The 22,359-nt window shown below is 43.2% G+C and overlaps 1 protein-coding gene across 48 annotated transcripts in view; it reads left to right on the forward strand.

The window, feature by feature from the left end:
* Map4k4 (mitogen-activated protein kinase kinase kinase kinase 4) overlaps window positions 1–22,359 on the forward strand; it is a 142,714-nt gene that overhangs the window by 109,272 nt on the left and 11,083 nt on the right. For 2 of the 48 annotated variants that reach the window (XM_057794707.1, XM_057794745.1), the window contains exons 13-26: window positions 507–668; window positions 3,706–3,792; window positions 4,334–4,549; window positions 5,258–5,419; window positions 7,755–7,988; window positions 8,991–9,097; window positions 10,327–10,475; window positions 11,097–11,194; window positions 13,155–13,330; window positions 13,750–13,870; window positions 14,820–15,011; window positions 17,629–17,746; window positions 18,055–18,225; window positions 21,168–21,311. In XM_057794707.1, coding sequence (XP_057650690.1) covers window positions 507–668; window positions 3,706–3,792; window positions 4,334–4,549; window positions 5,258–5,419; window positions 7,755–7,988; window positions 8,991–9,097; window positions 10,327–10,475; window positions 11,097–11,194; window positions 13,155–13,330; window positions 13,750–13,870; window positions 14,820–15,011; window positions 17,629–17,746; window positions 18,055–18,225; window positions 21,168–21,311 — 2,137 coding nt within the window. Of the gene's footprint in view, window positions 1–506; window positions 669–3,705; window positions 3,793–4,333; window positions 4,550–5,257; window positions 5,420–7,754; window positions 7,989–8,990; window positions 9,098–10,323; window positions 10,476–11,096; window positions 11,195–13,154; window positions 13,331–13,749; window positions 13,871–14,819; window positions 15,012–17,628; window positions 17,747–18,054; window positions 18,226–21,167; window positions 21,312–22,359 lie in introns of all 48 variants that reach the window. The other 46 variants (XM_057794706.1, XM_057794708.1, XM_057794710.1 and 43 more) reach the window with 30 other exon arrangements.

Below are 22,359 nucleotides of genomic sequence, written 5' to 3' on the forward strand. Positions count from 1 at the left end.
TGGTGTTTACAAAGCCAGGAACATAGGAGCTCACAGGTCTTCATTGGTAGCTTTGAGATATTCCTAGCAGTAATAGCGATACTCGTTTTCTTTGCTGATGCCCATTTCTTTTTGTTCTTTCTTCTTGTGTATACTTCTAATTTTTAAGATATTTTTTTTTTCTTCTTTGTCCTTTTTTCTACCCTCTAATCATTTATTTCTTTCTGTTTTGATTTAAGAGTCCTAGATAGTGATGCCATGAATAACAAAGAATGGTGGAGTTCAGTAGGCAGTGAGGATGATTGTAGTCAAAGCAGAACACAAACCCTGTAAGAGCTCAAAGGAACACACCTGTGACCAGTAGTTATGGGGAAGCTGTTAAGTACATGGTACATGTAGAACACTTGGCCAGAAGAGGCTGCAGGGTCCAGGAGTTTCGCTCATTGACACCTGTTTCTCACTGTCGGCAAATCTCTGAGGACCACAGCCAGAGGATCCCTGGTAACTCCACAGTTCTTCTTCTGCAGCAACAAAGAAGAGAGCGGGAAGCCAGGAGGCAGCAGGAGCGAGAGCAGCGAAGGCGAGAACAAGAAGAAAAGAGGCGTCTAGAGGAACTGGAGAGGAGGCGCAAAGAAGAAGAGGAGAGGAGAAGGGCTGAGGAGGAGAAGAGGAGAGTGGAACGGGAGCAGGTTAGTTTATCAAATCGTGGTGTTTGTTATCCTGTTGAGCTGGGGACTGGGAACCAAAAGTACTCTCCTGTGTGCATGCACTCATGTACACTCAGAAGTTTAGGTTAGTGTTTACATTGGAAACACTAACGACTTGACTCCTTATCTTCAAAAAGAATAGAAATTGATGCAGTGGAGAGACCCTTTGAAACTAGCCAGAGTCCTGACAAGTGTGACATGTGACAGATTTCTGAATATATGTTCACAGACTCGGCTTACATACTGTGAACTCTAGGTATCTGGGAGTTAACTTTTTAGACAAGGAAATTAAAAACCAACCGTAAGGGAATTTGTAATAAATGTTTGAAATATCTAGTGACTGAGTATGTTTTCAAACATATATTTGTAATATTAAAGATTTTTTGATATAGTTTAACAGAAACAGTTTTTGTAATGCTTTCAATTTTAGTATTGCTTTCTATAGTTTATTTGTAAATTTCTTAAACCATATGTAAACAAAAAATAACTTTTCTTAGTTTATTTGGCTTTCCTGTCTTTGAATTGATCATTCTTTGTTTTGAGCTTTGAATAAAGAAGAAAGTCAATGAATGGAAACCATTTGACTAGTGCTTGAATTTCAGATTTAAAGTACTTTCAGACCATGATTTTAACTTCCAAATGGGATGATCCAGCTGCTGTCCTTGGTTCTTCTCCTGGACTTTGAGTGTCTGAGCGTGGGTCTGCATATACGCCAGTCTGTTTGAACCTCCGTGATACAGCCTACGTGTTACTGTCTATTTCTTGATGCTTAACAGCATTGCTTGTTTGTTTGTGGTGGCTATCATTAATATTTTATCATGTTTATCCTTGAGGGCTACAAATTTGTGAAAATGCCATTTGTCAAGAAGTCACTGGGGTGTTGCTGTGTTTGATTGTGAGAGGCTTGAGGGTGGTGCTTCCCCTCTAATGCCGTGGTGGAAGTTGCAGTTGTTCAGATTTTGTGAATAAGGGCGGTGAGCTTGCCCAGCAGGGAGAGCACTGGCTGCTCCTCCAGAAGACCCAGATTCAGTTCTCAGCACCCACATGGCCCCTTAGGAACCCCGTTACTCCAGTTCCAGGGCCATTGGCCTCTTCTTGACCTTCTCCAGGAATGCATACACATGGTCTACAAATATTCGTGTAGGCAGAACACTCATAAATACAAAATATAAATAAATCTTAACCTTGACTAGCAAGTACCCTGCACTTTAAGGGTTTCTTAAAATTGTTTCTGTTTTATTCTGCTTTTCCTTTTCGATTGCTAAATAATAGTTCTCTGTTAAACTTGCTGTAGTACACATTGCATTCCCATGCAAGTGTGTGTTCCATATTCTCTGATCATTGTACGTCAGAATCTTTGTGGTTTGGATAGCATGTGATTTTTTTCCCTCTAGTTTTCTTGCGTTTTAAAGGAAGAACATGAAAGATCAAGTTACTATACTCATTTAAGTTAGGATTTAATTCTGTTTTGCTAAAACAAAAAAATATATGATTTGGTATTCAGATTCCCTTTTTCAGACAGCTAAGGCCACATGTCCATCACAAAGACTCTCGTTGCGCTGGGTGGTGGTGGCGCACGCCTTTAATCCCAGCACTCGGGAGGCAGAGGCAGGCGGATCTCTGTGAGTTCGAGGCCAGCCTGGTCTACAAGAGCTAGTTCCAGGACAGAAACCAAAAGCTACAGAGAAACCCTGTCTCGAAAAAACAAAAAAAAAAAAAAAAAAAAAAAGACTCTCCTTGCTAAACATGATCTTGGGGAGCCAGGGACTAGGGACCTGGCTTTGGGGACTCAGTCTTCTTTGTAAGATATGGTGTCCTGAGGGTGTTTACAGGGCATTGTTTTTGTGTTGTCTAGTACTCTTCTGGCCAGAACTATGGTTTGCTTAAGCATCTGTGCAGCCCATATCTTTGGCTCTTTACTTCAAGGCATGTGCCATGAAATAGAGGCTGGTCAGTAGGAGGCATCTAAAGAAACAGAACCCACCTCCATGGAACGATTTTCCCACAAGCCCTTCCTTTGCTCCACTTTTAGGGCGGGTGGGTAGTTTTCATTAATGCAGGGGTGGCAGTGTTTGTTTTCCTGACGGAATGACTTCTTTAAAATGCTTTTTCTCCAGAGAGATATTTCATATCTAGCTCATATTCCATTTCTCTAGTGAAAAAACATAATGGAAGGTTGAACATATGCAGCAAATCACACAGCTTGTTTTTGATGGAACTGGGTTTAGGATCTCCTCATCGCTTTGTTCAAATAAGATAGGTACAACTTCAAGTTTGGGTATATTCCCACCTCTCACTCCTTCCCCCAAACTGGAACTTGAACTACGGACTTTAGGCAAGTCAAAGTAGCATTATTACCTTTGTGTATTATGCTTCATATGTGATTGCCTTTCCCATTGTGATACAGATCGGTCATTTTCACCCACTGCCGTGCCCGTGCACACATGTCTGTGCACAATACACAAACACGCAGGCTCATCACCAAGAGCTAAGGGCCCATAGCCTGTGATCCCCGACCATATCCTTCAGACTATAGGCATTCAGGTACCTTTCGAATCATTAGCAAAAGCACAATTTGTGTTTGGGTTTTTTGGTTTTAGGTCTTGAACAGATATGAGTTTTAGTTTTCAAAGGTTGCTGACCCATGATGTTTAAAATGATGTCACATAAGCAGGTATTTACTAATCAGAATCCCTTGCTCCTAATTCAGCTCAGTGTCTGTGGAGTCTGTCATCAAGGGAGGACGACCTCCTTTACAGTTCTGTGTGGGGTGTGGTAACAGCATTGTACAGCAGTGCTCCCGCACTGCCACGTGCCGCTGGAGCCCTGGCCTCCCTGCACTCACTGGCCAGCTTGGACCCTTTGTAAAAGTCTTCTGCAGGAGGTTGTTTTTCGGTTAGGTGTGCATTCTTTGGTGAGTTTGCTGTGAAGCTTATTGGAGTAGTTCTTGGTTGCCCACACAGGTGACTGATGCTTTTCTTCTGGATGTATTGACTGCTGGGTAATTTCTGTGTGACAGGAGTACATCAGGCGGCAGCTAGAGGAGGAGCAGCGGCACCTGGAAATCCTGCAGCAGCAGCTGCTCCAGGAGCAGGCCATGTTACTGGTAACGCCCGCCTCTCCCATTCCCAAGCCACAGGGCCTGTCCCTCCCCTAAATTGACCGGCTGTGGTGACTCCAGAGCTTTTTGGTTTTATGTGGAAGTCAGGTTCTAGTGAAGATGTCCTCTGTGGTCATGCTGTCAAGCACAGTGTAAACTGGCCTTTGTTTATTTCCCATTAGTAAGTTAACTGCTTTGTTCAGTACGTGCCTGTCATGTTTTAAACAGAACTTGGCATTCAGTGAATGTGAAAGTGCTGAAGGTGTCAGGCTCACCGAGCATGGGTAGAATTTTTGCTGAATTTGTGTGTATATATACCACTGAATCTGATGTTTAATTAAATTCTTTTACTCTGCAATGATATTACAGTTAGCAAATGCTGTCAGATTTTACACAGGTAACATGCTGTTTAAAATCCCAACCATTTGCTTTGCTCTTATACAAGAGGGGAAGTGCTATTTAAACGAACAAAAATCAAGAAGGGACTCAGAGACGAGATGAGCTCACCGTGGTCCCCAGATTCAGTGTTGCCCTCTCCCTCTCCAAGGAGTGCCGATGGCGGGAGATGGAGGAGCACCGGCAGGCAGAGAGGCTCCAGAGGCAGTTGCAACAGGAACAAGCATATCTCCTGTCTCTACAGCACGACCACAGGAGGCCGCACCCGCAGCAGCAGCCGCAGCAGCCGCAGCAGGACAGGAGCAAGCCAAGCTATCATGCTCCAGAGCCCAAGCCTCACTACGACCCTGCTGACAGAGCTCGGGAGGTATCTTCTTTCACTTTGCTTAAATGATGGTTTTGGAAAGGCTCTGAGACGTTCCCTCGTGACTGGTGAGAGCTGTACCATGAATTTCAGAAGGGACCAGCAAATCACCCGTTTTCTATGTTGATGCCTCATTTAACAAGTATTAGAGGAATTAGAAGTAAAACTACACAAAAAAGAATGCTTGGCACCATCATTCGTTAGTGTGTGAACAAGAGAAGTGATGGTCTGGTGTAAGACTAGGATGAGGATCAAGTGGACCTTTAGCCTGATTTCTTATTGGGTCAGCTGGTACATTTGGTCACATCCTCAAACTAGGATGCAGCCAAGCCTTCTTCCACCTCTGGGCTGGACAAAAGGGTTTGGTTGCTTCCAGGAGCACTGAGCAGTTCTGGCCTGTAGATGGCACTCTTATTCTACATCCTCCTTCACAGGGCGGAGAGTCAGGGAACAAATTCTCTTACAGATAGAGTAATGAAACTGGGCACGGAGGCTGTTTTAGAGGCTGCTTTGCTTAATTTTATTTTTCATAGTTTTTAAAAATCCTGTATCAAATCTTAGCCCTGCTTTTTTGCCACCCCTCAGCTGCTCTCTTTCTTTTCTTATAGCTGAAGAGAACAATTTCTCTTGATGGTCCTGCTCTTAGACTTCCTTCTTCATCTCTCCTTTCCCTACTAACATGGTGCTGTGTCTTCCAATTCTCTGATGCAGGTGGAAGATAGATTTAGAAAGACTAACCACAGCTCCCCTGAGGCCCAGTCTAAGCAAACAGGCAGAGGATTGGAGCCGCCGGTGCCTTCCCGATCAGAATCTTTTTCCAATGGCAACTCCGAGTCTGTGCACCCTGCCCTGCAGAGACCAGCGGAGCCACAGGTAGCAGCAGCAGCCTTTGCTGTGCTCAAGACACATAGTGGCTCACTAGCCACGCTTAGTGCATTGTCACGTGGAAAGAGGAGAGAGCTGCTGTGGCGATACAGCTAAAGAAGGATATGCAGTCGGACTTCATTGTTTAAGTCATTAGGAACAGTACATCTATAGGCAGTAATTTCATTTTCTCCCTCCTTAACTCAGATGTGAAGTCCCTCCTTCCTCTTAAACAAATACTTTTTCACTAGGTTTTTAGAAAGTTGTTTTATTGTGTAAACACATTTGAAAAGAACCAGAGGCTCTTCTCTCAAATATTTTAAAGTAAATGCTTTACTCCTGTGGTTCCCAGCTCCCTGGAGGACGCTTGGAGACTGAAGATGTCTGAGATCCAGGCAGAATTCTGTTTATTTGGCTGAATATGTCTGGAAAAGTCTTTGTTTTTACCAGATTCACAAACATTTCAGATTCAAACAGGTTATGACCATTAGATTAAATATTGATTTCCTGGAGGAAGTCTTGACAAAGGTTATGACTTTTCTTCAGTCCGTACCATATTCTGCCTTGTCTGAGTACTCAAAAGAGAAGCTACCATGTTGTCTAGGAAGGAAAGTAGTTGGCAGAGACATCCCAGGCTGACTGTTGGCCTCAAATCCTGTTTCTTGCTCTCTCGCTGACGACAGTGTTTAGGTACTCCCTCCATGCTGTTCTGTACTGCAGGCTGCCTCAGACAGATGCTAACTTCCCTGCACTTGCCACTGGAGTTTGCATGTCCCCTAGGACAAAAGTTCGTGGTTTTGAGACAGAAGTAATGATTGTGCTTTGACAAATGCACTCACCTGAGAGTTTGAATGTGCTTTACAATAACAAATCCTCCTATTGGACAGTGGGGTGCTATGGCAAGGGGTCAAGAGGAGCAGATTTGAGGCACAGTATGTAGGGAAGGGGGTTTATGTGGGTACAGCAGCTGAGAACTCCAGAGATTAAAAGATGGACAGAAAAAGATACAGCATAGGGTGAGAGAACAGACCCAAGTAGAAAAGTTTGGTTGCCACTCGCTCCTAAACTTGGAGCTTGTTTCCTGGTGTGATGCGTGTTAAATGCACAAGAAGCACTTGTCTTGAAAGTTAAACACAACACAAGGGTCAGACTTATTTCTGAGCAGTAGAATGCAAGAGTTCCTGAGTTACGTGACCTCATTTTATTTCATGAGTGATTAATACAGTATTTAGAAATAGTCTCCCTTTTCTTTCTTTTTTGCTGAGAGTGCTCTTGGCCTAAGCAAGCACTGTAGAGTGTTCTTGGAAGGAACTTTCTCAGTGGCACCTAACATTGAGCCCCACTTACTACTGCTTGGTGACGCATTTGTTTGTATCTTTCCCAGTGAATGATTAAAGTATTTTAGTAGTATGAAATTGTAACAAAACTAGGATTATATGGATCCACTTGTGAGCTATAGAGATTGTGCACTGGGATTTGGCCACAGGTTATATTGGCAGAAGTCAAGCGGGTTAAGGACTTTGTGATTTCAGTTTGCACTAAACACGCTGATTAGTAAGTATGTAGCAAGAATTACGAATCGTAATGTTGAACAGTTATTCTACAATAACAAGACAACATTTATTGAAAATATTTCATAGATTTTTGAGAGAATGATTTTAAAGCAACTAAATAAATCTGCTTGCAAAGTCACCTTCTTGAGTTCTTAATTGGAAGGCACACTCCGACACTGGTCAGCCTGGGGTGACTTTTCACTGGATTTTTTGCTAAAGAAATTTTAATTCCACTTTTTTTTTCATAATTAATATAAAGTCTCAAAGATTAGGAGGAAATAAGAAAAAGCTATTGGTATATTTGAAAAGTCAGTTGTTTGGGTTCTACTGTTACAGTCTTTCTAAATGTAAAGAACTTTGGTTGCTCACAACTGTTTTGTTGATTCTTGGTCAGATTCTCAGACTCTGGGTCTTGGGAGGGTGGTGGGGAGGGGGATGCAGTGTAGCAGTGCCTCTGTCCTGTGGTGTCCACCTCTCTGCCCTGCCCTGGATGTGCATGCAGTGCACTCTCCCTCTCGGGGTCTAAATGCTCCTCCACACTGTCTGCAGCATGTGTCTGGTGCTGGTCTCCACACTGTCTGCAGCATGTGTCTGGTGCTGGTCTCCCTGTGAGTGCGCATTTGCCCTTTCTCTCTTCATCAGAATTTAACCGGTTTGCTGCTCCATGCCTGACCCTGTGCTGCCCTGATTCCCATTTCACTTCTACTAGCTTCTATTGGATTTAGTGTTGACCAGAAAAGCTAGTTGTATGCAGAACGCATTGAATGTTTTGTGTTTTGTTTTCTTGTAAGGTACAGTGGTCCCACCTGGCATCTCTCAAGAACAATGTTTCCCCTGTCTCGAGATCCCATTCCTTCAGTGACCCTTCTCCTCCCAAATTCGCACACCACCATCTTCGCTCTCAGGACCCATGTCCACCTTCCCGCAGTGAGGTGCTCAGTCAAAGCTCCGACTCTAAGTCAGAGCTACCTGACCCCACCCAAAAGGCTTGGTCTAGATCAGACAGTGACGAGGTGCCTCCAAGGGTAAGGAGCAGAAAGACAGATGTGTGCTGCTTTTTCTTTTTTCTTGTAAGATTTATTGTTTACTTTGATTATGGGTATGGTGACTTCACCAGATTTAAAGGGGCAGTGAAATTTCAAAGTAACTTTTTATAGAGAGAAAAACATTCCATGTTTAGTCAGTTACATTTAGCCAATGGTCAGTTAACTTTTTATTGTTAACTGGTTTAAAACGTAATTTAATAAAAAGAAATTTAAAAGGGGACTAGAGATGTCTCATGTTAAGAGTAGTGGTTGCTCTTCCAGAGGTCCTGAGTTCAACTTCCAACAACTCCATGGTGGCTCACACCATTTTTAATGAGATCTGGTGCCCTCTTCTGACATGCGGGCATACATGTAGACAGAACACTGTATACACAATAAATAAATCTTTAAAAAAATTTTTTAAAGAAAAATTGTAAACAGCATGCTTCTAAAGTAAATAGAATTGTAAATTTAAACAGAAGCTTTTCATTATTATGCATAACATCATAAATTTCAGAAAAAGTCTTATGAGGAAAAAATTAACAAAATGATTTTTTTATTTTAAAGTTATTTTGTAATTAGTAACAAAATGAAATTAAAAGGCATGTTTTAGTGTATTTTTTCCTTCACTTGGAATTTGCTTCCTCTAAATAATTTCTTGCTTCTTTGCCAGTCTTTGCTTCTTGCTAATCTATTTGTAGACCATTGTTTGATTCCTTTGAGCTTATCTCTTGATTCTTACATTATCTCATCGAAGTGCTGTTGTGCGTTCCCTGCCACCAGCTTCAGTCCACACATCACATCAGTGTTGCAGAGTGTAGAGATTGCCCAGGCCGGTTTGATCAGTGCAGGACAAGGGCAGGACTGGGAGGGAGGAGCCTAGTGATAGGTGTGCCAGCATAAGGAGGACTGTGTTGGAATGTGTTTTGAAGAGCTTTGAAGATGAGCTTTGTTGCTCAGCTCATGTCTTTAGTTTTAACTGCTGTGTTTTCCTATCTAAAGGTTCCTGTGAGAACAACATCTCGTTCCCCTGTCTTATCCCGTCGGGATTCCCCACTGCAGGGCAGTGGACAGCAAAATAGCCAAGCAGGACAGAGAAACTCCACCAGGTAAAAAAAGAGTGACAGGAGCCGATGTCCTGTGTGCTTGTTCTCAGAGTCATCTGTTGTCTATTTTCATAAGTGTGCTCTTCCCAGAACTGAAGTTCTAGACAAAAGACATGAGCAGCTTTGTGTACACACACTCCTACCTCATTAGTATGAACAACAAATTGATCTGTAGTAAAAAGATTTGGTATGTATTGTAGTTGAAATGAAAACAGCTTTTCTCTGTAAAGCAGAGAATGGAGGCTTGGGAACAGGTTCTGAGAAACTTGAAGTTTGAGAAAGTTTTCAGCCTAAAGGACTAAACTGTGAAGTGTAGGCTGATGTAAAAGTCACAGCACAGACAGTGTTGTAGCATCCTGCAGCAGGCTAGTGAGCTTGTCAAATGGCATCACGCTGGGGTTGGGGCGGCTCTGCGTATTGCCGTAGTGTTAGCCACACAAGGCTAAGTGGTAATTTAACTGACTTTAAATGAAATAAAATTAACACTTCACCTCCTTGGTGGGGGATTAGCCGTGTTTCAAGTGCTGGTGTCACGTGTACTGCTGGTACAGTGATCAGATGTGGAGTGTGTTGCATGTTCAGCTTACTGGAAATTTCTATTTGTCAGCATTGCCGTAAAGATTATCCTTGCTAAGTCTTTGGCAGTTTGGTCATCACTGAGCCTGTCGTGTTGGCAACCTTGGTATAGTTACGGGTGGCTAGATGGATGGAAACTCAGAATCTGCAGGCAGCGCTTTAATGCCAATGACCAGAAAGGACTGGCATTCTCCTGTGCCAGTATCCAGAACACGAATTCTCCCCAGTAGATGTGTGGGTCTGACCATAGCCAGAAGGCCTTCCCAGTTTTGCTTCCCCCACACATCTCAGACAAAAGAATGAACTGTGGACATTCAGGGTGTGAAAACTGTAATGGGTGAACGAGGGCAACCTAGATATAATGGGTAATTATCTAAGTGATGCTTATTTCCCATCGAGAATTGGCTCTGATTAGGATAGAAATGCTGCTTGTAGCTCTAGACTGTGTGCATCCATAACATGGATGTCATGTGCTTCAGGAGGAGGTGTCTTTTGGTGTGTGGTAACTTAACAAGGTCTGCACACCATGTGTATGTAGTGCACTGTGTTAAATGCTGTTTATAGGCTTCTCTCTCCTCCACACATTCCACATCGTGTACATATTTATGCCATAACATAGTGGAATGACACCGTTCTCTCTTCTTTTCCAACAGCAGTATTGAACCCCGGCTCCTATGGGAGAGAGTGGAGAAGCTGGTCCCCAGGCCAGGCAGTGGCAGCTCCTCAGGGTCCAGCAACTCAGGATCCCAGCCTGGCTCCCATCCTGGGTCTCAGAGCGGCTCTGGTGAACGCTTCAGAGTGAGATGTAGGCTATCCCTCCTACACACTTTCTTTGGGAACACCCGTGGCTGTAATTAGTGATTGGAAGACCTCCTTGTGTAAAAGAGACCTGGACTTGCATACAGCTGCGTTTCACAAATGATGCTTTGACATAGATTGCTGAGGATATAAGTAATCATAAATAATAAGTAATCATAAGTAGTCATAATAATTTTACTCAGAGCTCTATTTTCAAAACTTCACACATATCTAGCACCATAAGCACTTTAGAGTTGAGTGCAACCAAATAACGTGCCTAAAGTGAATGAAAATGCCTAAGCTGGGGTTTGAACACATTTCTTCCTGTTTGAATTTTGAGACCTATGCTATCGTCAATATGTATTATTGACAACAATAGTTAGAAATTCCCATTACTGTGTTTTTCATAGTCCTTGGGAGCACCCATGAAACTGATGCAGGGCTTTTAGTGAGACATCAGAAAAACTGCCAGAGTGTCCCTAGATCCCATTTTTTGCCTGAAGTTCAGACTCCATGGAGAGAAGTCAACAGGGAGAAATGGGAAGATGGGTGGATGTGGGTGGGGCAGGAACAGTGTATGATTTGCATATATCTGTGTTTCTACTTTTTTATCTCTTGAACTGAACAGCATCGTCCAAGTCTGAAGGCTCTCCATCTCAGCGCCTTGAAAATGTAGCCAAAAAACCTGAGGAAAAGAAAGAAGTATTTCGACCTCTCAAGCCTGCTGTAAGGACTGTGTAAAATCAATCGGTTCTTTCCCAAGCTTGAATGAAATCTCTGTAGTAAAAATATGACTGAAGGGCTATGGTATGGGGCTGTACTTCAGAGGTTCTAGTTCAGTCTCTAGCAAAAAGAAGGAAGCACACTGATTGAGAAGCCTGCGGTGGTTTGATTTGTGTGTGGTCCTTTCCCTGTGTGAGGAGGTCGAAGGAATGTCCTGTGTCAGGATACATTTGTGGGTTCTCCCTTAGGTATCTCACACCTGAAGTCCCTAGTGGGGCAGATTTTTTTTCTACTTTAGCCTTATATTTTCTGTCCAGTCCTCTTTACAGAGAAGTACAGAACAAAATGTAGTTTTATTTGGAAGGCATTTTTAAAAGGAACACATACTTTATAGTAATACTAAGTAAAAGCTAAGATTTCCCCTGCCTGCGCGCGCACACACACACATACACATACACATACACACACAGCTAGGCATTAAACCGTATGCTAAATGAGTTTGGCATTTACAGTACTGACTTTCAAAATGAACTGTTGTAAGTCAGCTTTTCAAAGCCTCCTGTTGCTTGAGTGCTGCTGCCTTTGGTCTCTGGAATGTTGGCTGTGACTGCCCCTCACACTCCCCTTCTTTCCTTGTAATAATAACTAGTTATGTGACTGTGGGTGGTTGTAGATTTAAGCCTACTGAAGTTTGAGTTTCCTGCTTGGACTGATTTCTTGACTTCTTCCCCCTCCCCTTTTCTCTGCATCCCCCATCAACGATGGCCTCCCTCGCCACCTCTATGAATTGCCGTGTCCTGAAGGGTGAAGTGGTAAGCCCTAACTCTGGCTCGTCTACCTTCAGCAGCGCTCTCTCTACCTTTTAACTTGGCTTGAATTTGAACTCTGCTCTCGACTTGCCTTACTGTTTTCTAGACATCACAAACTGTATTGCATTGGTAATCAGATATTTTAGCATTAGGACATGCTCCGGGTATTCTCTGTTGTCAGACTTCAGTCTCTTGAGCGTCTGTTTGAGAACTGCTGCAGTGACACAGATAATTAGCAGGGTATGGGGGCTCAGACTCGGTCCCCGTTGTTTTAGAGGCTCGAGGGTGAATTAAAAAGCATACTCTTAACTGCATAAAAGAAGAAAGCTAAGCCAGAACTGCTCTTTAAATAGAAAGGAAAAAATATATATAGTTGTTTGTTGTTTTTTTTTTTTTTTTAATGTCATTGCTTTTAAGTAAAATTCTCAAGCGAATTTGGACTCGGCATGTAAATGGGAGGGGTAAGTAATCATCACTCTGGAAAATTAGGTTTGGCAGATTGATAAGAATCTTAAAATATCTCAGCACAGTAAAGAGGAATGAAGCCAGGGTTTAGTAAGTTTTTCTTTGATGTTCACACTCCTTGGCCATATTGCAGGGGGCGTGGCTGAGTCTAGAAGGGGGGCCTGGAAAACATCTCGCCTATTACATGGTGTATGGCAGAGAGACTTTCCCCTGTGACTCAGCAAGATTGTAGTTACTAGTAGGGAAGTGAGGGGTGACTGTGCTAGAAGCACCCCACTGTCTTGTGGACTCGGAATTCTATAGAAATGAGGGAAGAAAACTCAGATGTGTTAACTTAGATCTGTGTGATTCGAGGCTGCTGTTCTGAATAATCCCTTTAAAAGAAATGCTATAGTGTAGTCAGGACACGTCATAACAAAGCCTCGGCCCTGTCTCTAGATGTAACAGACATAAAATACTAACTACTTCCTATTTGAAAACAATGCTGTCAGCTTATCCTAAGCAGATCATTGAATTGTGATTGCCAATGGCATCTGCCTTTTTCTATCAAAAACTGTACAGACTCCTTCATTTGAAACACACATCTGACTCCAACCTTGGCTGCTTACTGGCAGTTAGCCTGGAAAGCTTATTACCTGTTCCTCCTACCGGCCCCTTTGCCTAACTCTGTTTTCCATCCTGTGTGTTAGGACTTGACTGCATTGGCCAAAGAGCTTCGAGCAGTGGAAGATGTTCGACCACCTCACAAAGTGACAGACTACTCCTCCTCCAGTGAGGAGTCTGGGACCACGGATGAGGAGGAGGAGGATGTGGAGCAGGAGGGACCTGATGACTCCACCTCAGGACCGGAGGACACCAGAGCAGCGTCAGTGCTTGCTGTATTAGCAGATGAGACTTCCCTCTAAGCTTTCCTTCTGCTGCAGCCTTTTGCCCTAGCACTGTTGCAGAAGTTTGATGTGGTTTTCATGAACTCAGTAGAATATAAACTTACACGCACACGCGCGCACACACACACACACACGTCAGTGCCTCCTCACAATATTTCAATGCGTTTTTTTAAATTTAAGGGTGCAGTACAAAGGAAGTTTGGGTGTAATTAAAAAGTATACTTTCTGAGGTTTTGCTTAAGAACAAAGTAAACAGCAGAGAACTCTCTGTCAAAAGGATAAAGCCAAATCATGCTACCTAGAGGAAGCTCATGTCTGCAGCCTCCTCTCACCTTAGGCTTTGAGATGGTAAGGAGGTTTAGCTTGATATCCTTGACATGGGATTTTGTCACCACAGGTCATCTCTGAATCTGAGCAATGGGGAAACAGAATCTGTGAAAACTATGATTGTTCACGATGATGTGGAAAGTGAGCCAGCCATGACCCCATCCAAGGAGGGCACCCTGATCGTCCGCCAGGTACCTGTGTCTCTTCTTTCTGTTGTCAGAGGCTGAGCTTCTCCTGTAGTCATTAACCCACTTGCTCATTCACTCACTCATGCTATTCTACATCATCATCTGTTTTCATGTTAACACAACTCTGAGGGTAGGGTATCCTGGGCTAGGGAGGCAGGTGTGCTGCATGCCACCGAGGTAGCCAGTAGTCTTCCACCCCACATTGCTGCTCCCCTGCATGCCTGTGGCAGCCTTCATCTAAGCACCATGCTGAGTTTCACAATCTGTGTTAGAGTGGTAGAAAAGCCACAGAGAATCTGAGATCTGGAGCCTGTAAGAGGGCCACCAAGAGGCTCTGCTGGGGCATCTGGCCCTGAGTGTCTGCAGTATTGCAGGAGTGGCACACAAGGATAAGCAGGTCTCCTGTGGTCCAAAGTGATTATCTCGATTTGTGATGCAAGATGTGGTCTCTTTGGACCGTGATGTTTTATAACTGTTCATTCTTAACTTAGATTTCATTCAAGTGATAGGCTCCTTATTGACATAGGACAGGGCACTCTCGGCTTTGGGATTTTGCCCTGAGTGTTTTATGCCACAGCAGTGTATTTGGATGGAAAGTAGGAAGAACATGAGAAACCAGGATTCAAAGAAACCACAGGGTACTTTCTAGGGGTAATTTAGAGAGATTTACAGTGAGAACAAGGGGGTGGTCTTCTATGCTATTGCTGCAGATGAACCAGGTGAAATACTTGCTACTTGTATTTGGTTGCATTGGGTACTTTGAATTCAATTGGCTCAAATTGGGCATTTGGCAAGGAAGTTTGAGTGATTCCGGCTAATTTCATTAGATTTTCCTTGGTAATTTTAACAGTTTGAAAAGTCACACAGCACCTTGAACAAAGCAGTTATCAGTAGGGTTGTCAGCAATGTCAGCAGTGCTTGAGCGAGACCAGTGTGCCTGTTTTTTCTACAGAGTACAGTTGACCAAAAGCGTGCCAGCCATCATGAGAGCAATGGCTTTGCCGGTCGCATTCACCTCTTGCCAGATCTCTTACAGCAAAGCCATTCCTCCTCCACTTCCTCCACCTCTTCCTCCCCATCCTCCAGCCAGCCGACACCCACCATGTCCCCACAGACACCCCAGGACAAGCTCACTGCTAATGAGGTATGTCTCACACCACAGCTGGCTGCTTTCCTGGGGTTAGACCAGCACTGCCGAGGAGCTAGTTTGCAAAGAAGCCCTTCCCAGAAACCCTCTCCTTCTTCCTCCCCCTGCTATTCTGTCATCTGCCCTCCTCCCCAATCCCAAGTAACATGTTCAGATCTGCATACAAATCCCTAACCCTAGATGGATCGATTCCCCAAAACTTGCCAGTTCAACTGTTTACTTTTTCTAGATAAGTATAGTTGCATGGCTTGCTTTATTCTGTTCATTTTTTTTTAAATAAAATGATTGCTGTGTTCTCAGATCCATTACGTACTTGGCATGAAATCCTTGTAGTCATCTGTGGAATTTGCCTCTTCATCCTTTTTATCTAGTTTATAAAATACAGGAAAATGTGACTACATAAACTTGGCCTTACTTGCACAAACTTCTTGTCTTGTGTGAGAATCTCCTTCAAATAGGCATTGATTGTGTTTTGGTTACTGGTTTCGTCTGTTTATTTTGGGGAGGGGTTGGCTGATGACTTTGGTTTTAACCAGCCCTTTCCTTGACATCCACATGTATTCAGGGTTTAAGAAGAGTCAAGGACTTTTGGGGTAAAATGTAGACAATTATGATGCTAAGCAAGAACAAAGGTCTGAGCTTTCTTTTAATTTAAATTCTGTATAGGAAGTCCTGTGTGTTTGTGGCATAGCTGTGCTGCTCAGTCTGGGTCCTGGGGGTGAGCCTTTGTTCTTTAAGTAGGTCATGCACAAGTGCAGTGACAGCCCACCTGAGCACCTGCTTAATTAAACAAGAGATTTAATTTCAGTGTGTGAACTTACTGTGTCCATTTGTTTAATAGCTGAGAGAGGTCTAAACATTTAGTTTCAGCCAATCTTGTCAAGTAGACACCTGATTGACTGCTAGGCAGCAGCAATACTTTGGTTCCCTCATTAGAAAGTATGAGAAAAGTCTCCTGAGGACAGTGTCAGGCAGCTGCCTTCTCAGCAAATCGGCTTGGCCACTGATTGACAGGGCAGGGAGAGAAGTCTGTGAGATGGCAACCTGGGCGGGTGGGGAACCTTAGGATGGCATGGGCTGTAGGACATGGTGACTTTCAGGTGCCCCACAGAGGAAACAAATAGAGAAAAGGTGCTTGCTGAGCTGTATTCTGTCCCCGAGATCTGTGCTTGCACTCCTTGTTTATATCTCACGCACGCTCCATCTTACTGTAACCCTTAACTCACTAAACTGGCAAGTTTTTCTGTTGGTTTTAATCATCATTGCATTTCCACTTAACAACTTGTTTCACTTTCTTTGTGAGCTTTTTGTTTGTTTAATTTTTTGATTTTAAGTTACATTATTAACACCAGTGCTTCTAAAAGATCAGAAGGTCATGCCTATTGTCATTTGTACGTTTACTAATGAGCCCCTGTTGTGTGGTATGGGCTTAATGGTCATTCACCTTTTAGCAACATTGGCATTCTGGAAGAGGCTCAGTTAAACAATGAACAAAAGAAGTATTTGCCCATAGTCTGTCCCAGGAGATAGTAGGTCACACTAATCACCTACCATAATGGATAGGAGGTTATAACAATATTTTCTATCACTGTAAAAAGTAGATAATACCAGTAATCCACCACAGTACCTAGGAGATCATACCAGCAGTCACCACAGTATATAGGAGATCACACCAGTAGTCTATCACAGTAGATAGGAGATCACACCAGTAGACTATCCCAGTAGATAGATTACACCAGTAGTCTATCACAGTAGATAGGAGATCATACCAGTAGGTCATAGTAGATAGGAGATCACACCAATAGTCTATCCCAATAGATAGGAGATTACACCAGTAGTCTATCACAGTAGATAAAAGATCATACCAGTAGGTCATAGATAAAAGATCATACCAGTAGGTCATAGTAGATAGGAGATCACACCAGTAGTCTATCCCAATAGATAGGAGATTACACCAGTGGTCTATCACAGTAGATAGGAGATCACACCAGCAGTCTATCCCAGGAGATAGGAGACACACCAGCAATCTCTCACAGTAGATAGATCACACCAGCAGTCTATCACAGGAGATAGGAGATCACACCAGTAATCTATCACAGTAGGTAGGTGATCACACCAGTAATCTGTAGATAGATCACACCAGTAGTCTATCACAGTACATAAGAGATCACACCAGTAGTCTATTATAGTACATAGATCACACCAGTAGTCAGTTCCAATAGATAGAAGATCACACCACATAGGAGATCACACCAATAGTCTGTCACAGTAGATAATAGGTTACATTTGGGAGCGGGTATGAGAAGTAAATCCAGAAGGTACCGAAGTGATGTTAAGACACTTTAGATGCTGTTTAAGAATTTCCATTACTTTTTTTTGAAGCTGATCATGAAGTGGTGCTTTTGTTGGTAGTTTACAGCATCACTGCCCTAGGTGTGCATCTCAGGGAAGAGATACGGCAGTTGAAATGCCTCCTGGGGTTTTTGGGGAATGATGCAGGAAGAGGGGGCTTGGATTGGGAAATGGTGCTGTATATATAAGTGGACTGAAATGGTCTTTAATGTTCACTTTTTAAATGTCTCTTATATTAATGAAATTGAAATTTACATTGCAGACTCAATCCGCTAGTAGCACACTCCAGAAACACAAATCTTCCTCCTCCTTTACACCTTTTATAGACCCCAGGTTACTACAGATTTCTCCATCTAGTGGAACGACAGTTACTTCCGTGGGTAAGTACAGCAGCAACAAGGAAAGCAGCTGACAGACAGGACCTGGTCCCTTGCGTAGCTTCCCAAGTGGCTTAGGCATGGCATGGTTGCTCATGGCATAGACCTCTGCTAAGGAGTCCATCCCACTGTCATTGCCTGCTTAGCAGTGAGCCTCACAGTCGGTTTCCTTTTCCATGTATGTTTTACAGAATGCCTTTTCTCTGAGAAAGTGTCAGGTACAGCATATGGCTGTTTATCTGGGGCATGCTGAGGGGGCCGGGTAATTGTGAGCGTACAGGAGATAAGGTTTCATGTGTACTGTGTTTCAGTGGGATTTTCCTGTGATGGAATGAGACCAGAAGCCATAAGGCAAGATCCTACTCGGAAAGGCTCAGTGGTCAATGTGAACCCCACGAACACTAGACCACAGAGCGACACCCCCGAGATTCGTAAATACAAGAAGAGGTTTAACTCGGAGATCCTGTGTGCTGCCTTATGGGGTAGGTGTCTCACTGCTGTCTGATTGTGTAGTTTTATTGTGACGAACAGATTTGTCTGCCATTCAGAGAATCACTGTTTTAATAGTGCAGAGATTTTTTTTTTCTTTTTGAAGGACTTATGATTTCTGTGGTTGCTGCCTTAAGTCTAGCTGAGTTTGTGCTAGGGGGCCAGAGTGCGTGTGTGTGGCTGCAGTCATTCCAGCAGATTTTGGAACGTGCGCCTTGTCTCCTTTTCTCCCGTGGAGGTGCGCGGTGAGGATGAAGCAGGAGGTGGTCCTTAGCACAGGGAGGTGAAGTGCCAGTGCTTGTGCTCACCTTTCTCCTGTGACTTTGACAGTTTCCACATGGCACTCTTAGACACAGTTTGCAGAGGGACTGCCAGCTTGTCTTGTCTTACATGTGTGCACTCAGGGCAGTAGCAGGGAGCCTGCTGTACACTCAGGTCTGCCTTCGCAAACTCAAACTCGCCTTTCTGTCCTGTCCTTACCCTGACATCTAGTCCCACGGTTTGTGTTCTGCTTTAAAAGTACACAACTTTTACTTACAAATGACATGACGTCCTGGAGGGGTCCACAGCATATACTTCCTACAGTCCTCGTCCCTGAAATCACAACCACTGCATCATGCAGTAGTAAATCAGCCGTCCCCTCCCAGCCCAGCCTTGCATGCTCCTTTCTGTTGTTGTTGGGAGAAAAAAGTGAGACCAACGCAAGGGCTCAGCTTTTACCTTTAGACCCCGAAAACACTCCCTGCCCCGTCCTCGCCCATGCTGCCTGCCCTCTTTCGCCTGGCTCTGAAGCTCCTGCCCAGCCGTCTCCCGAAGTCTTTTGAAGAGCTATGCATACTCATTGCAAACATACCTGCTCTCTTGGGGTCAGGAACTCTGCCATGTTGTGACTGTTTTAAAGCTCATGGCACACAATGAGGACTTTATTAGCTGGCTAGATCAATGGTTCTCAACCTGTGGGTCAGGACCCCTTTGGGGAGATTGAATGACTCTCTCACAGGGATCACCTAAGACCATCAGAAAACAGATATTTATATAATGATTCATAACAGTAGCAAAATTAGTTATGAAGTAGCAACGACGATAATCTTCCTGTTGGGGTCACCGCAGCTTGAGCAGCTGTGTTAAAGGGTGGCAGCACTAGGAAGGCTGAGAACCACTGCTGGGTAAACTACAACTATGAGGGGTGTAGGCTCCGTGCAGCAGGAGCCTGGCTCACAGGTGTGACTAGCACGCTGCTGCTGCTCAGTAGACGTCAGTAGCCGTTGTTTCAGGAAGCAGGCTGTCATTTATTCACACTGAAAGATTTTAATGTAGTTTATATGTTACACCATAGTTGGTATAGAGATTGTGTTAAACATGTCAGTTATGTTGAAACTGGTAATAAATACTTAGCAAATGATGTCATTTTATCCAGAAAAGTTAGGCCTGGGAACAGTCTTAGTGTTACATAATGTTCCTCTAATGTCCCAGCAAGTTCCAGGCCCACCTCATTTTTGTACTTTTGTCTAGTGTGTTGATGTTCTAAAAGGACCTTAGTTCCTTTCTTGTGATCGAATGCCTGAGAAGAAGCAAAGTAAAGGCAAGGGTTATTTGGTTCTTAGTGTTAGTCTATTTACATAGGTGGTGTTCCTGTGGATAGTCCATTAGCGGATGAATCAGAGCATTGACTTAGAGCATGTGTCCTTACAGCTTCATAAACTTCCAGCAAAACTCTTAGTAACAAATTCTTTAGTAGTCATGCAAATCTGATAATGACTTAATTCTGGGGGAAAATGCCCAAATTGTAGAGACTCTCTTAAAATGTTCCCAAGCTGTTTTATAGACTGCTCCCCTTTAACAAACTGTCTTGACTTCTCCCACTGCCCATTTCGTGTATGTAAGATGATTGACCTAGCAGGGACTTTGTAAGAGCACCAAGACTTGGTTATTTGTCTTGCTGAGTTTATACCCAGCTTAGAGGATTGGCATGAATGAATGTGTTTAGTTCGCTGGAAGCATAAATCAGTGCTACATGTTTGAAGATGCTTTCAAAGGTAAAGGTTTTAGAGCAAAGAAGTGCAAACATTTGGATAAATATGTGAATGTAGAGGGAGAGTCCCCTGCCTCAGAAATTGAATATTAACTGAAGCCTTTAGTGGAAGAAGGCTACTGGCTGCAGAAGTGTGGGGTCCTGATTGTCAGACCAGAGATTGTGACACTGCATCTTGGGAGGTGTAAATTTTAAAGATACAGCATGACTCCTGAGTTTTAAGAAAATGAACACTTGAAAGAAAGTGGAAGTTACCTGGACAGTCTGAATCAAGGCCCGTGTCCATCATCTGTAAAATGGTCAGAAAGCATGGTAGATCAGAGTGAGAGGACAGAAGGAAGGAGCAAGAAGAATGTTAACTGACTTGGAGACCAGGCTAGGTAGCTTTGTCAGATGGGAAGCCTGGGCTCAGTAGGAGTCTCTCTGCGGAAGAATAAGGAAGTAAAGTGTGGCAGTAGGAGCCACTGTTTCTGACTGTTACCTGACGTACGTGGGCAGCAACTTTAGTGTCCATGGAAGAAGCAGAGACAGTAAATGGGAGCAGGATACTTCCCGACTAGGAGTTAGTACAAGTTTGCCAGTTGTGAGGCCATGGTATCAGAGGAAGGTTTTTTTCAATGTGGCCAGAACTGTAAAACCTAAGAAACAGTAAGCTCACGGTACACTCAGGACAGAAGGACGGTGGGCACAGGTAAGGTGATGGGGTTTCCTCAGAACGTAAGTAAATGTCACTGTCATTTCTTGTGTGGTAAGAATCATTTGCCTTAACTTCACTGTTCTGAGCATTTCTTTCTGAATTATGGAAGCTATCGTCCTTTCAAGTAGAGAATGGTTTCTTTCCTTATGATAGAGCTCCATTCAAGCACAGCCTAAAATGTAGGCCACTCTGTGTTCTTGAAACAGGGGTGAATTTGCTAGTTGGCACAGAGAGCGGTCTGATGCTCTTGGACAGAAGTGGCCAAGGGAAGGTATATCCTCTGATCAACAGAAGACGGTTCCAGCAGATGGATGTTCTCGAGGGCCTGAATGTCTTGGTGACAATATCTGGTAAGTGTTTTGTAAAGCAGAATCTATAGCATCGGTCATTATGTCTAGCCTTAAATACTGAACTCAGCCCCTTCTCGAACTACTGGTTAAATAATCACAAGAGTATTATGAGTTTGCCTGATGTGGGAAGGTGTGCAGAGTCACTACATGCACCCAGTTGTCCTTATTACTAACCTATTTTTTATTTGTAGTCCATTATTTTTTATTGTTATTAATAGTATGCTACTATTAATTAAAATGTAATTTATATTGCTATGCAGTGCATTAACTTGGTTTTTTATTTTTTTAATTTTATTGATTTTTTTATTGAGCTCTACATTTTTCTCTGCTCCTCTCCCTGCCTCTCCCCTCCCTTTCAACCCTCCCCCAAGGTCTCCATGCTCCTAATTTACTCAGGAGATCTTGTCTTTTTCTACTTCCCATGTAGATTAGTTCCATGTATGTCTCAGTGTCCTCATTGTTGTCTAGAGTCTCTGGGATTGTAATTTGTAGGCTGGTTTTCTTTATGTTTAAAAACTACCTATAAGTGAGTACATGTGATATTTGTCTTTCTGTGTCTGGGTTATCTCACTCAAAATAATGTTTTCTAGCTCCATCCATTTTCCTGCAGCATTCAAGATGTCGTTATTTTTTTCTGCTGTGTAGTATTTCATTGTGTAAATGTACCACATTTTCCTTATCCATTCTTGAGTCAAGGGGCATTTAGGTTGTTTCCAGGTTCTGGCTATGACAAACAAAGTTGCTATGAACATAGTTGAACACATGTCCTTGTGGCACGATTGAGCATCCTTTGGATATATACCCAAAAGTGGTATTACTGGGTCTTGAGGAAGATTGTTTCCTAATTTTCTGAGAAATCACCACACTGACATCCAAAGAGGCTGTACCAGCTTGCATTCCCACCAGCAATGCAGAAGTGTATTAACTTGGTTTTGACAACTATATTACGACACATATATTCCATTATTCTGTCAATCTAGTACTATTTGTACTTTGTTCTGAGTTCCTGGTGACAGCTGATCAACTTTTTGATTACTTTACTATTCTT

Source organism: Chionomys nivalis, chromosome 19 (assembly GCF_950005125.1).
Source record: "Chionomys nivalis chromosome 19, mChiNiv1.1, whole genome shotgun sequence".
NCBI lineage: Eukaryota > Metazoa > Chordata > Mammalia > Rodentia > Cricetidae > Chionomys > Chionomys nivalis.